This window comes from Schistocerca piceifrons, chromosome 3, assembly GCF_021461385.2.
Source record: "Schistocerca piceifrons isolate TAMUIC-IGC-003096 chromosome 3, iqSchPice1.1, whole genome shotgun sequence".
Classification (NCBI taxonomy): Eukaryota; Metazoa; Arthropoda; class Insecta; order Orthoptera; family Acrididae; genus Schistocerca; species Schistocerca piceifrons.
This window is the reverse complement of record NC_060140.1, coordinates 701,325,261-701,341,321: the sequence shown is the minus strand read 5'-3', so window position 1 is coordinate 701,341,321 and position 16,061 is coordinate 701,325,261. Positions and strand designations below refer to the sequence as shown.

General features: G+C 41.0%; 1 protein-coding gene across 1 annotated transcript in view; it reads right to left on the bottom strand.

The window, feature by feature from the left end:
* LOC124789715 (glycine-rich protein DOT1-like) overlaps positions 1–16,061 on the bottom strand; it is an 84,617-nt gene that overhangs the window by 19,179 nt on the left and 49,377 nt on the right. The window contains exon 4 of the mRNA XM_047257165.1: positions 15,532–15,583. Coding sequence (XP_047113121.1) covers positions 15,532–15,583 — 52 coding nt within the window. The remainder of the gene's footprint in view (positions 1–15,531; positions 15,584–16,061) is intronic.

The following is a 16,061-nucleotide window of genomic DNA, read 5'->3' as shown; positions in this document are numbered from 1 at the left end:
AATGCTCCTCAGACCACGTTAGCACGGTTCTGGCTCCAAGACACAGATACTTGTATTGATAAAAGATGACATCGTCGTGGGGGAAGATATCAAGCATACAGGTGGGTCTGCCGGTGTCGCCGAGCGGTTCTAGGCGCTTCAGTCTGGAACCGTGCGACCGCTACGGTCGCAGGATCGAATCCTGCCTCGGGTATGGATATGTGTTATGTCCTTAGGTTAGTTAGGTTTAAGTAGTTTTAAGTTCTAGGGGACTGATGACCTCAGATGTTAAGTCCCATAGTGTTCAGAGCCATTTGAACAATACAGGTGGTTCGTAGCTGCCAGCGAGTCTTCGACTACTACTACAGGTCCCATTCAAGCGCAGAAGAATGTCTCCTATAGCATAATACTGGTCCCACCATCCTGCACCCGTGGCGCACTGCATTTTCGAGCCGCCGTTCACCTCGGTGACAGCGTTTAGGGAGACGACCATCTACGTAGTGTAGCAAAAATGCGATTCACCAGAAGAGCCGACACGTTTCCACTGATTGACGACCGAATATCCATGGTCCCGTGCTCACTGTAATCGAAATCGACGATACCGTTGGGTCAACGTGTGATCACGTAGGGGTGCTCTGCTGCGGAGCTCCATGTTCAGACATGTACGATGAACGGTGTGCTCCGAAACACTAGCATTGTGTTCTTTCGGCAGAGATGCCAAACATCACCATCTGTCCTACTTTACAGAACAGACGAGCCTGCGAATCCCAAGTTCTGTGAATAGTCGTGAACGTCCAACCATTTAGCGCCTAATGGAACTTTCATTATCCTACTACCTCTTTCCGTAGGTGCTCACGACAGTAGCACGTGAACATTCGACCAGCTTCACTGTTTTCGAGACAGTCGTTCTCAGGCTTTGCACAGCAATAATTTTCCCTTTGTCAAAGTCTTTTATTTCAATGGATTTTCTCATTTGCAGCCCGTTTCATTGCTAGGATGATCCACATCCATGTCTGCTTCGCTTACGTACTTCTGATACCGCCTCACGTGCCCGCAACGGTACCAGAATCGATCCAACTTCTAACTGCGGAGTGGTCATAATGTTTCGGCTGATCGGTGTATGTGACTGTTGTTTATACAGAATCAGATGTTAATAAAATGGTCAACGTAATAAAATGGCAGAAATAAGTTACCCTGATTAGGCTTTCCCATGACTACACCATGAATGAAGTAGAGTGGCCAGATTTGTTAGTGAACCAACACGGATTTGCCAACTTGTCTACAAGGAGCCGTGTACCACTTTCAACCATGGAATACGGAATAAGAACAGTGGTCGTAAAGAGTTCAAAATCGACAGGGAATCGAGACGTCTGTCATCCCTTGTCATTCAAAAGAGACAGGAATTTTTTCTGTCAGTGAATTCAGGTCCATTTCAAGCTGTTTCCGAGGAAACACTGCTACGAGAACTCCGGTCAGTGGAAACTTTGGTTTGGGTGCTTTGAGAAACGCTGAAAATGTACTTATTCAGTGAGCGGAGCAACACATAAATTGACATCGAATGACAGTAGATGTATAGTGTGTTACGAAAATACTCCGTTTTGCCACTTTTTAAAGGAGAAAAGGCGTTAGGCACGCCGGCGGCCCAATGATCAGGCTGGAGGTTGTTCTGTTATGTTTTGCGAGTGTTTTCCATACCAGGAGTTGGGCTCACTCAGTGCAGTTACCGTGAACATGAACCAGAAAGCTTCTCGGGGACCAAGCGTTGTCCTTACTCCTGTATCTTCATAATGAGAATGCTGTGAATCCTTTCGACTTTCAGGACAACAACATATTTGTTGTCAGGACAACAACAGACCTTTATGCCTACACTCTTGGTCGACGAACACCCATGTACCCGATCGCACCTCGATTGGCCCCCTAAATCACCCGATCTTATTCCAATAGAAAATGTCTGTGCCTATTTGAAACAGTAGGTCGAGCTTAGCAATGGCAATTCTCCTAATTTTGTAACCCTAGGAGATATAATAACGTATATGAGGCTTCAGATGAACATGGGATACCTAAAATAACTTACGCACCCTCTTCCTCACCAAATCGAGGCGGTATTACACGATATTAGTAGGATATCTTCTGCAGATGATTCATTGCTTGTTCCGTGTGGTTATAAAGAAAACCCTGCTGAAGTTCGATACTTTCGTCAAGGAATGGCAATTGGCAGTCAAGCTAAACGAATACTGGGAAATAGTCATTCACGGAAAACTACTAATCGCGCGCACAGTCATTTATGGGAATATCAGAAGTGACAAAAGTCGCTAGGCATTGGACAAGTTTTCACTCTCATGTCGCTACTAACCTTGTCTCAGCGTGTAATTCATTGTAGGTTGGCTCTGTTGTTGCCATGCTGTGTTGTCTTCGACGTGCTGAGTTTTGCATCGTGAAATGTTAACTACGTGCGTTACGTTTTATTTGCCAACGGCCTTGCCACAATGGTAACACCAGTTCCCGTCAGGTCACCGAAATTAAGCGTTGTCGGATTTGGCTAGCACTTGGATAGGTGACCATTCGGTCGGCCGAGCGCTGTTGGCAAGCGGGTTGCATTCAGCCCTTGTGGGACCAATTAAGGATCTAATTGATGGGGACGTAACGGCTCCGGCCACGAAAAGCGACAAAGACCGGAAGAGCGCTGTGCTGATCACATGCCCGTCCATATCGACGTCCAATGACACCTATGGGATGAGGATGACACGGCGGTCAGACGGTACCGCTGGGCCTTCAAGGCCTTTCGGAAGGAGTTTAGTTTAGTTTAATTGACTATGTCGTATTTAGTGCACAGAGCAGATAGCGTGCTTCACTCAGTGCTGTCTACTTTCGATCAGGCAACGTTAGCAGCGAGGAATCACTGTCAGTTTCAATCTAGTACCTATGATTGGTATCCATTCAGTTAACCATCATCATCCACCCACCGAGTGCCTTGATGGAGTGCGCGAATAATAACAGCAGTATATATGAGACTTTGTGTACGGAAAGCAGATGCAAGGCTACGATTGATTATGAGAACCTTAAGCAAATGTATTCACTCACGGAACAGGCACCTTATAAAACCCCCATTAAGCCAAATCCTGCGTAATGGGATTCTTACTAGGTATGATTAATAAAGGAGACAGTGAAGGTGTAAGGAAGAGCGGAATGTTTCTTCACGCGTGCGCGCAGTAAGCGCAAAAGCGTCACGGATATGCCAACAAACTGCACGTGGCAGTTACTGTAAGAGAGGCATCGTGCATCACGAAGAGGTTTCGCTGTCACAATAGCGAGAGCATGCATTAAAGAGGAGTTAGACAATCTGTTAGTTTGTCCCTAATGTATCCAGAAATTCGAGCTCATACCGAGGCTTACCGACATAATTGACGGACATAATCAGAAAGGGGGAGAGGGAATGATAAACGCATCCGATGATAACGGCATTGTAAACTGGCTTACTGAGTACTGATGTTAATGTTGATACAGAAAATTATTTTTTATTTGAACCGTGTCCTCGTAAAGCAAATACAATCATATATGTCTACAGCGAAGTCTCTGACTGTAGTAACACCAGCACTGCCGCAGAAACTGCGATATATATATATATATATATATATATATATATATATATATATATATATGTGTATATATATATGTATGTATGTATGTATGTATGTATATAAACAAGCACGTGTGTGGAGAAGATGGACAAGTGTAGCTGTTCAACGGAGATGTAAACGGACTGGACTTCAGTCATCTAGTTTATCCCTATACTACTGGTATGTCTTACAGCAGATAGTGAGGAAGCCTACGTTATCAGCAATGCACCAGAAAGTGAACGGGTAGACAAACACTTCAGATTTCTTGTGGATAAAAAAATTACAGTTACCACGTCGATTTCTCCTTCCCTAAATTGAAAACAATTTTAAAAAAATGTTTTGACTATCGAAATCTGATAGGTGTTTTGCCTGATACTTGAAATAATTTCCCGCATTCGAAATAATTCGTAGACTTGATAAATAACAGCCCGTTCCGTCTTTACAGCTCCACCTTGGAGTGTAAATTTCGTGTCTCTGCAAGGTGACAGCACCCTTCATAGAACCGTACCTTGTGAGGCACTGTAGTCCGTCAACCAACTCTCACATTGGAGCTATTGCTATTTTTAAGATCCTCTCTTTAGTGATCCAGCATATACATTCTGTCTCCGTCAAATGCATTGCTTTGTTGCAAGGCTGTTCGGCTCATCTTTCATTTTACACCTGGATTTGATCTTGATTTCATATTTTAGTATTAATTTGTTTAATAAATGGATGTCTGGACGGACGCTGGTTTTTTAACAACTTCTTTAAGAGGGAGCCCTTCCACAATAATCCGCAAATTTCTGGTTGCAACTTCGTCTCCATTATTTCGTCTGAGAGTGTTGCGATGTCATCTATTTCTTGGGCAAAGCAAATAGAAAGGTGCCCGTCGATCACCATGTCGCTGCCACCCGCCTGCTTCAGTGCTGTTACTGTATCCGACAAAAATAACGCAGATGTGTAACTGATAACAAAAGCGACTCTGATGTAGTTTCCTCCCACAATGATAGAGACGATTTACTTGTGAAGCTGTGAGCCGGCCGGTGTGGCCGAGCGGTTCTAGGCGCTTCAGTCTGGAACTGCGGTGACCGCTGCGGTCGCAGGTTCGAATAATGCTTCGGGCATGGATGTGTGTGATGTCCTTAGGTTAGTCAGGTTTAAGTAGTTCTAAGTTCTAGGGGACTGATGACCTCAGATGTTAAGTCCCATAGTGCTCAGAGCCATTTGTGAAGCTGTGAGAAAACACAAACTGTATCGCCTCCTGTTGATTTTTGTTTCATACGAAATGTACTTTAAAGGTATAACTCTTATAGGATATTCCAAAAATTTCAGTAAATAATTCCAACTAGGCTGCCTTTCGTCTTGTATAAAGTTGTGTAATGGTAAAAGTCGCATATGGATCGAATGAGGTGATCAGTAATGATCTGTGTTTATTGCCTCGAAGGTGGCAGAAACACTGGGGGAAGTACTGTAAGACTGATGTAAACTAACGACGCCGATTTATAGTCCGCATTGGACTGCAACTTCAACACCTTATTGATCAAAAATCAAATGCTCTTAGAGATTTCGGCCATATAATCAGTTAAAATTAAACCAACACCATGGCACCCGTCCTATCACTTCCCTGTCCATTGCTGTTAAGACGTAAACGCTTTGAGGTAGAAGTTGGCTTCATATATTTGCGACAGATCATTTATCTATCGTCAAATGCTGAGATCATAATCACGACTGCTAGAGCAACAGCTGTTACTGTCAAAATCAGAAGAAAGGGATTGGGAAGTAGATATCTACCTGCAAATATTAAACTGGAGGTATACCACCTCATTTACCTACACTGGCAGTCTTGGACTGTCTTAACGAGACGATGGGGCTGACGCAACACCTCTTATCTACGCTGTTTCCATAAGCTCCCATGATGAGGGACAAATACCAGACAGTTTCTTTTCAGAGTATGCTGATACAATAGCTCCATATTTAGCAGTGATATTCAATCGCTGATTCGTCGAAAGAACCGTGCCTAATGGCTGGAAAGTAGCACAAGTCACACCAATACCCAGAAAGGGCATAGCAGTAATACACTGAATGACAGAATCATAACAATAACCTCGATTTGCACTAGGATTTTGGAACATATAGTGTGTGTGTACATTATGACTCATCTAAAAGAAAACGATTTATTGACAAACAGCCAACGCAGATTCAGAAAATTTCTTTCCTGTGGAACACTACTAGCTCTTTATTCTGACTTAGTAATGAATGCTATTGTCAGGGGATGTCAAATTGATTCCATATTTTTATATTTCCAGAAGGCTTTTGACATCGTTATCCACAAGGACTTCATCGCGAGGAACGGGAGTAAAATGTGGCGTTCCCAAAAAAACTGTTATAGGCCACCTGCTGTCCCTCATCACAAAAACGATTTGAGAGACAATCTGAGCAGCCACCTTACATTGTCTGCAGATGTGACTGTTATTTACGTCGTATAAAATAGTAAGATGATCGAAAAAAATTGCAGAACGATTTAGATAAGATATCTGTATGGTGCGAAAAATGGCAAATGATTCTAAATAATGAAAAGTGTGAAGTCATCTATACGAGCACTAAAATGAATCAGCTAAATTTCGGTTACACGATAAATTACAAAAATAAAAGGGCTGTCAGTTAAACTACATACTTAAGGATTACAATTAAGAATAACTTAAACTGGAACGATCACATAGACAACGCTGCGGGGAAAGCTAACCAGAGATCACAATTTTTTGGCAGAACACTTAGAAAATGCAACAGGTTTAGTAAAGGCAATGCTTACACTACGATTATCTGTCCTCTTCTGGAGTATTACTGAGATGTTTGGGATTCGCATCTGATAGGATGGACGGAGAACGCGGAGAAAGTTCAAAGAAGGGCAGCTCGTTTTGTACTATAGCGAAACAGGGGAGAGGGTACACCGGAAACGATACTTGAATTGGGCTGGTAGTCATTAAAACATAGGCGTTTATAGTTGCGGCAAGATCTCTTCATGAAATTTCAATCAATAACTATCTTCTCAGAGTGTGAAAATATTGTTTTTGACACCCACCCACGGAGAGGGAAATGATCATCATAATCGTGTAAGAGAAATGAGAGTTCGCACGGAAAGATTTAAGTGTTCGTTTTCTCCATGCGCTGATCGAGAGTGGAACACTAGACAAATAGCTTGAAGGTGTTCCGGTGAACCCTCTGCCAGGTACTTAATTGTGAATAGCAGAGTAATCATGTAAATGTAGGTAACTACGTCCCATATGCTTTATGTACATGTTGTTCGTCGTTGACAGATTCTGTGGTGAGACCCTAACATTCTCTTGACCATGTACAAAGACCTCGTCTGCTCTGTCATCTATTATAAATGTTCCGTGTATCACAGCGCTGATAGACGTCCAGTTCATAAACCTGACATGATACAATTCCGATGCCTTCGCGTACGCCTTGGAACAAAGAGGTCGGCTCCGACAAACACCTTATTAGTAGAAATTGCGGAACCTCCATTGTATATTAGATGTTAGTACTTGGCAAGAAAATTTATTTAGCAAAAGTGATTAGCACACTAATAATTATCCTCCTACGTGAAATGGGAGATAATCTTCCACTCATAAGATCTACCCGGGAAAGGTGCAAACTTTGCCCTCCACTATTGGCAGCTACGAAGTCCTATTTTGCTTTCCATTCCGATATCGGTTGAAAAATACCGATAATCACTATTGTTTTGGCACTATCATTTCCAGCTTCATCACTTACAATTATCTTTATCAGCCGCACTTTGTTCAGGCGTACACTAATATCTCTAGTCAAGAGACTTCAACAGTAAACGTGCGTTTGTTGTCCCGAAGCCGAAATATTTCAAGCAATTTCGTCTGGCTCCATACTGGTAAATTTTACATGGAAGCGATAGTGCTTCGAGAGGCTCACAAGTTTGCTTGTTACACGCTGTTTCAGAACCTGCTGATAGTGTCAGCGTGCCGCGCTGGGTAAACGCGCGGACTTGGACGCCTTGTCACGGTCCGCGCGGCTTCCCCCGTCAGAGGTTCGAGTCCTCCCTCGGGCATGGGTGTGTGTGTCGTCCTTAGCGTAAGTTAAAGTTAGATTAAGTAGTGTGTAAGCCTAGGGACCGATGACCTCAGCAGTTTGGTCCCACAAGACCTTACCACAAATTTCCAATTTAGTGTCAGCGTAATGCAATCTACTGAAAACCAAAAGCGGAGCAGTAAAATTAATATTGCCGTACTGGAAAGTATACGAGAATCATTTCTAAATTGACGAAGAGGTATGAGTGTCTCCTGTCTGTGGGCTCCGCGCTCAAGTAGAGTTGTTTCACAATGGAAAAAACCAGCCAAGTGACGCAGGAAGTCAGTGCTTCTGAGAGCTCCACAGTGAACGTCAGTCTACCATCATCCGATCACAAGTTACGGAAGCGAAAACTGGTTGAGGAAGAAAATGATAAAGATTGACGCCTTTCAACCTGCCATAGAGGTCAATATAACGAAGCGATCCAACCAGTAATTAGAAGCCCCCCCCCCCGGGCATCGAGCATTTAAGGCTAGCAGGAAGATGCTAACAGCCTTGGTACAAACCATAGTTCAACTCCTTACCACTTACATCGGGTAGGCATCACGCGTAAGAATTTCTGCGACAGTCAGATTAATGAAGAAGCGTGTTTAGAGCACATGCTGTTTACAGCAGATTCTTCGAAGCACAGTGAAACCGTTTACTGCAAAACCTTGTGAAATGGAAGGCAATCCTTCCAACAAGTGCTATTGTTTTACTGTACCATGAAGATCATTAAATATACAAAGCCCTTTTTGATTTATGCGATATATATAAGCTAGTGTTCTATTTGTGGCTACGTAATGACTCTGATCTCAAAGCGTATGCTTCTCTATTTGTGTCGAATTCTCTGATTCCTTAGCTATATTACACCTACATGGAAATTGCTCGTAATTTAAAATCATCTTTCAAACTGTTTCTGTTGTGATTGCGCTTTCTATACGATTTCATATTTGTATCAACCTGGCAGCAGTGTGCTTCAATAAACCCAAGCTAAATAAAAGAAATATAAGCAACTTAATATTACGACGGCATCATTCGTTGCCGGGTCTGCTAGACAGAATTGTGGGACGCTGACAAGCAGGTAATAGGTAGACCGCAGTCCCAGCAGTGTTGAATGCACTACAAAGTGTAGGTACAAGGACTTATTGTCGGTTTCGACGAAATACAGGAAATGTTCTTCGTACGTAAGTAACTTGTCGACCTAGTGTAACCACTCCATAGGGTCCAACTTATGGGTTTAACTAGCGACAAAATTCAGCTATGCATGCAAACATTATTAGAGAAGATAATAAATTTTTTAATGTGTTATACAACTTTTTATTTCACATGACATACTTTTCGGGTTACAAGTTCGCTTCTCACGTTACGCTACTGTCTTGAATGCGAAATCATTGTCATGTGAAGTTAGGATTTCAGAGTAGTACGAATTTGTATGTTTACATGAACAATTATTTTAATGATTTTTACTAAGATCTCAAATACAATTTTAATCTTTTTTACTAAGATCTCAAATACAATCAACCAAAATGTACACAAGCGCCATTTGCAGTACATACCGCCGCCACAAAATCTGCAGTTCCAGAAATCAGAGTACCAGATATTCAAAGCAGTTTATCTGTATCCCAAAGTCTGGAAGCCTGAGTAGCGGAGGACTCATTTACAGTAGATTGTGCGACGTAAAAATTGAACCATAAAGATCGGAGAAATCTGTTTCTAACGTACCTGTCCAGGTATAGATAATGGATTCTCATTGCATATTTATTCTGTGAGAAAGTGTCCTTACTATCACATGGACATCTTGGAAACTGTCCAATTTTTAGGTGTGGTGTTCTAAGGTATCGTGTTTCAGACACATACAAAGATCCATACATCGCTGGAGAACGTCTGTTAAGCCTCAAAATTAGTGAGATGAGGCGCTGCAACCAGTTGAACGTCTCCACAAGCGCAGCTGGCTTCAACTTCTCTTCATCAGTGATAAAGACTGACAACTCGCCCCTGTTCTACTTGTGATTTTTTATTTCTGGAAATATCCACAACGAGTACTGAACAGCAGCGTCTTTAGATCTACATCGTGTAGATATAGCTAGTCTGCGTTGCATTGAAGAGGCGGACTACAGCCTCTCCACCACTACCAAGCGCTCTTTCACAACTAAGCAGTGTTTTTCCTCTTGCGTCACGTCATACTGTGTGCGTCATATCGCTGTAGAGAAAGAAAACCGACTGGGGTTCACAATATCCTTTATTAAGTGTGTTCTTTTTGTTATGTAGATTATCATGTCTTGTTACTTATTTGTAAACGTGTATCTTCTATTAGAGTGCTTATTTTAACGCACTTTTTGGATACCGTTTTAGAGGTATATCTTGCTCCTAACTTTATCTAGTAGCGTTGCCCCGTCAACAACCTGTTCACAAAATTCTCTCTTCTTTCTGGGTTATGCCTAAATTTTGCATATTAGCGTAGTTATTTATTTCATTACTGATGTTATCTTGATAGTAACACTTTAGGTCAGTCTGATTACGACTGAATAAAAGGAATTTTTCGTGCGATATGCGTATCGCCTTTATTATTTGAAAGGCATCATTAGTGTCAAATCTCGTAATGCTGCTCTACTTTTGTTCCATTCACAGTTGTAGAGCTGTCCTTCTGCTTACTACCAGTCGAAATTGCATTTGTACAGCAGTGGTAAATGAACACCCATTTACTTTATTTATTATTTTGGATAAAAAAACCGGAACAATAACACGTGTAGAGTAGCATGTACGAAATTTGCAGCAGATGTTGCTTTTCAAATAATAAAGGCGAAACGCGTGTGGCACGAGGAATTACTTTAATTATACGTCATTAGATGGATCAGAAGTGATAATCATCCAGATAATACTACACGCAACTGAGAGCGACAAAACAACTGAAGTTAAAATTTTAATCGCTAATGTTTGCTACAAGCCAATACAGAATAGGGATATCACTAGATAGGTGTTAAATTTATTACATGCGTAGCAGAAACACCACTCGTAAAAAATGGATATTTTGTGACACCCACCGATGTTTAAAAAGATTTCATTTGCATCAAGGTATTTTATTAGACATCCTTTTGATCTCCTCTGATTTTAACCGGGCTTCACAATTTACTGTAAGTGGCTTCTTATAGTTATCTTGTAACGTTACCCCGTACGTCCTTCATCGGGAAAAGGCATCGCAAATCGGCTTTGGACATTTCAGTTAGTAAGTAAATGAATATTATCTTACTTGATCGGAGTAGTAATAATGCGTCGATCGTGAATTCCAAATAACACATTCATCGCGTATTATTTGAGCTACGGTGACATTAAAGATACATAACACAATCAGTCCCTTTCTATAGAGCTCGTTTATTTCAAACCTGTCTCGTTAGCCGAGGGACTTCACTGTAGTACGATCTCATTCGGTGAGGCAGTAGCTGCTTCGAATATTAATCAAGGAAGAAATTTTCATCCCAAGGGGATGAAGAGTGATTTACAGCTCAAGATTATTAGCCTGCGTTGGATACCAAACCGCTCCATAGTGTCTTCTAGAGTAAGCTTTCGGGAAACTGTTGATAGTGATTCAGCGATCCGATTTGGTGAGCATAGGAGACCCATTTGGTGCTATTTAAGATGATCAAGTCGCTTGACGCCATCAGGTTTCGCCCTATCGTTTCCTTTCACTCCATTACCATCTAACAACTCGAACATAGTAGTACAGTCCATAACCATTAGTCATCGACAACCACAACCACAACCTTATTGTTCCAAGATGTGTCTCGGAAGGTGTAATAAGACTAGCTCCATAGTGACCTAGAGCAGACCAGTTGTGCCGAAACTCCGTATTCTACCCAACGCTCGTTAGATGTTTACAGGATGGTTACAATTAAGCTTTCGCTACTTGAGAGGGTCCCCAGGAAAAATCAGTGAGCCTAGGACAATTAATCTTTTGGGAACATTTTTAACGACATGAAAAAGAGAAAATAACGAATAAACCATTTAAAGAAACACATTTCAATTTCAAGAGGGGAGGGTAACGTCTGTTAATTGCGTACCACGTTTACGTTCCAGGTAGCAGACTTTGCTCAATGTGACGACCATTTACAAACACGACAGCCTGCTCTACTCTTGCCCGACACGTTTCAGGTGAAATATTGGCTACCTCTCCTCTGTGCTCATCGTCAACCAAGTGTCCAGAACTCTCCGCCATGGCGACAGTAACTTCTTCAATAACTTGTGGCAAAATTGGCCATTGGCACCCCCCACGAGCAATTCCAAAATCGCCAGTTAATTCGAACTTCCGAATAACGTTCTTCAACCCAAATACTGAAAGAGAAACTCTCCGTACTCCTTTACTGCGTATATACTCAGGAAGGGCAGCAGACTATTGCTGTCGTTTTGATAAAACAGCTTTACAAGTAAAGCCCTGCCCTCCTTGTCCATGTTGACTATCGGAAACTGCAATGGAAACTGATGCCTGTGCTTCATCCCTGTGTCGTCGTACTAGTATCGGCACCTAACGACAAATCATGACACTAACACTACTAACAACGCAAATCGTGCAGTGCATACTCTGAACAACATTCCTATGATGTTGGGTACCCATTGTGTAAATAGTTTTCCATCTACACTTGTTTAAGAAGTGAAAGTTTAATTAGTACCGCCCAGTAGGTCTCAATTGACTCCATTACAGTTTTATTTGTAGGTGAGAACCGATTGTAAAGTTATACAGCCACACATTTCTCTTCTTCCACATGTGCTAACAGAAATACACTTTCTACGTCTAGAACGAAGGCTGCGAGGAAACGTAATTCTCTCTTAAAATGTGTTTCATTTGTGAAGCGCGTTTGAACGGTACTACTGTTTCTGCATCAATAAAATTTGGCATTTCTTGTCTATTACAAATGACTGCTGTAGCTCTGCAGCAGCAACTAAAACTTTAAAGTATAATGCCACTCAGGATTTTATCTTGTGCAACAATTGTTCCACGAATTAATTCACTTTAAATGTCGAAGCACTTCACCAGACAAACAAAATCCATACAAAGAAAACGTTGCAAAATGTGCAGATCCACTGGTATTGCTCGAAATCAGAAAACAGCTTCCTAAGCATAGAACGTGAAATCAAATTAATAAATTTCTTCAGATTCTTTGACAATGTCGTGAAATCAAACAAAATTAAAACAATAATGATAGGAAAAAGTAGTCATGTACCTGTTACATAGTAAATAATTTTTATTTTTCATGTTATTACTGAAGTGTACCTTTCCTGTGAAAGTAATAAAATGGTTCAAATGGCTCTGAGCACTATGGGACTCAACTGCTGAGGTCATTAGTCCCCTAGAACTTAGAACTAGTTAAACCTAACTAACCTAAGGACATCACAAACATCCATGCCCGAGGCAGGATTCGAACCTGCGACCGTAACGGTCTTGCGGTTCCAGACTGCAGCGCCTTTAACCGCACGGCCACTTCGGCCGGCGTGAAAGTAATATTTATGCTTTATGGCGACTTTTAACATTATTTTTCCCTGTCTGTCTTATTACGGTTTTCTGCTAGCGATGATGGCCATCGGTGACTTTCTGCATATTATTCCCAAAAATGAAATATGCTTTTACATTGCTAGAACCTATCGGACAATTAACTCTATATTAGTGAGATTACGAGGTCGATGCGACATTTCACGAGAAGTACATATAATTAAGATGTAAAATATAAAAACAACTGAGAGTGGAAATTACTTCCCGAAACGCATAGCACACAGGACAAAGTAGATAAGTAATAAACTTGACTGCCAGCAGTGTATGTTATTTTGATGGCGGCAACACGTTAGCGTTAAGAAAACAATATCTATAAGTCAACATTACTCGCATTGATTGTGGTTCTACGTGCCTTTCAGTACTCAATTATGAAACAGTTAAGTGCCACCGCCAGTGAGATGTTCTTCCGTTGTTAGCCATGATGAGAAATTTCGCTGTTATTTGAAACTGAACAGATCAAGCATAATTTTCATCGTCTTACAATATTTAGTAAGTGTGTCACTGAACTATTAATTATATTGGCAGACAATTTGCATACTGGAAGTGTCCATAAACTAAAAGGATACGTAAAACGCAATATGTGAGTGCTTATAGCACTAAGGATATTTGAAAACATTGTACAGTAATACCCAAAGACATTACTTAATAGTGTTAAACATATTCTACACTTTATGTTCGCCAATATTTACTTTTCAGTTTTCAGGTAAACAGTTTCAATTTTTTTCTTAACGTATCTATGTAAGTTGTTAGTAAAAATAGTTCTTTAAGTTGGTTCGTAACATTTAACATATTCTGAATTAACGTAACGTTCTATTTACAGATATTTACAACAGATCCAGTTAGTAGTATCTTATACTACCAAACATGCAACACAGGCAACACACATACAGAGATACAGTTTGTTTAAACAAAACAGAGTAAGAGTAGAGGGGAAAAGGGCGTACCGTCCTAATTTACAACAGCCTCTTATAGTCTACGAATGTACAAAAATATTCACTGGGCGAAAATCATGAACGTGTTCATTGGAAGAAAAATACGCAAGTGAAGGACACAGGGAGAGTGAAGTAGTGTTTTGACACTTGGTAAATAAATGTATGTATTTATCTATGATGTCCACACCCAGCCCGACAGTTTTCCCTACTATTCGTGATACGCACTGTACGATAATCTTGCAGTTGAGCAGCCCTGGCACACCTCTCAGCTTATCGCTCCAAGCGGCCGCTGTTAATTATGATACATCCTGTATGGAAATCTTATAGTCGTAGCGCCAGACGACGGTTTATGTCGCGTGTACCTTACGTCGACTCTTGAATCAGTGTAACGAGCATAGTTGTCAATACATGGCTGGTGTCGTACTACAAAATCTGATCCTATGAGATGTAAAGATATTTTTAGGACTCCGAATGTATTTGATATGGGTGGGCAATGTGTGGTCTACTCTAGGCGACTCTAGAAATGCCCATTTTGGAAGAATTAGCGTCGATGTTTAGACAGTCTTTTCAAATATGAAACTAATAACTGACCATGAACTGCATCTGTGTAATTGAGTTGTAAGGTTGTGTTTAGTGAGGCACCATTAACAGTGACTTCACTGTAGTTCAAGCTTTACATGATTTATCAACGAACGGCCGGGTTTGTCAGGCGAACTATTCATGTTCATCTCTCCGACTTACAACCTATCTATCGTTTCTGTAAAGTGACATCTTAATCTTGGTGGGATTATTTACAAGAAGTCGGAAAAATGATCACTTAAGTCCCATAGGACGCGATTGGGGAAAGTTTGGAAGTGTTTAATTTCGAAAGAATGACGACGTCCGTTGTTTTATATTTTTTTTTATTAAACTAGATTTAATGTAATTTTTTTCTAACCAAGTCTCATATTTGAGTATGGTCATCATTTGGCAAGACATGTTACTGCATTAATACAGACTTTCAGGGAATTTTGGGAAGTTACGTAGAAAACGTTTCACGATTGTTGTAATGGTTGGCCGAAGACTAATATCGAACACTTTCGGTTAATGTCGCAGGTACAATCTTCAAGGTGTTGACATAAAAGTTTAGGTAGCTAGAAGACCCAACATACGTAATATTTTATTTGAAACAGACATTTATGTTCCGCAGAGAGCTGTCGATTTCTCAGTGGGAGCATTGTGCGTTGTGCGTAAGGAAATTATGAGGTCTACTATTAAGTGTTGTATACTGCAGTAAAGTGGAAAACAATCATGCGGGAAATACAATTCAAGAACAGAAAGCCTAATTCCCATGCGGAGGGATAGGAACAAAGAGCGTGCTCTTCACTTGTCATGACCACAGATCCCAGGCCTGGCTACTTGCCCTGTTTATTGTTCAGCATCTGGTTCACGGCTTTCAGCACCGATGTCGGGATCTGAAAGAAAACAAAAGGAGTAAATGAGAGTCAATGCTATGATAGCGACCAGGTGAACGGGGCAAAAGAGGAACTTCGTTTGGCAGCTTAAAGTGAAACTAGTTTACTGTAAATCGATCTTAATGCACACACACAGCCTATATATATACGCTCGCGCTGACATCGATGTTTTTAATTTTTAAACGTAATAACCTTCAACTAAAGTCAAATGACACTTAACAATGATTACAGTGATTATGCTAGTAATCTGAGTTCATACTGGCACGACTCGCTCATCAAGTTTGGAACAATTTTGTGACTAAACTGTCATTTCAAGAACGTGCAAACAAACAATACGTTGGGGATATTCCTGTCGTATTACAGCTCCTCTGCTGTTTTGGTAGCGTTTAGGGAATTTACCTCATGTTACACGCATTTGAAATAATTTATTGTGGTCAAGAATACTGTGATCTCGTGTACCGGGTGTTTATGATTAAAA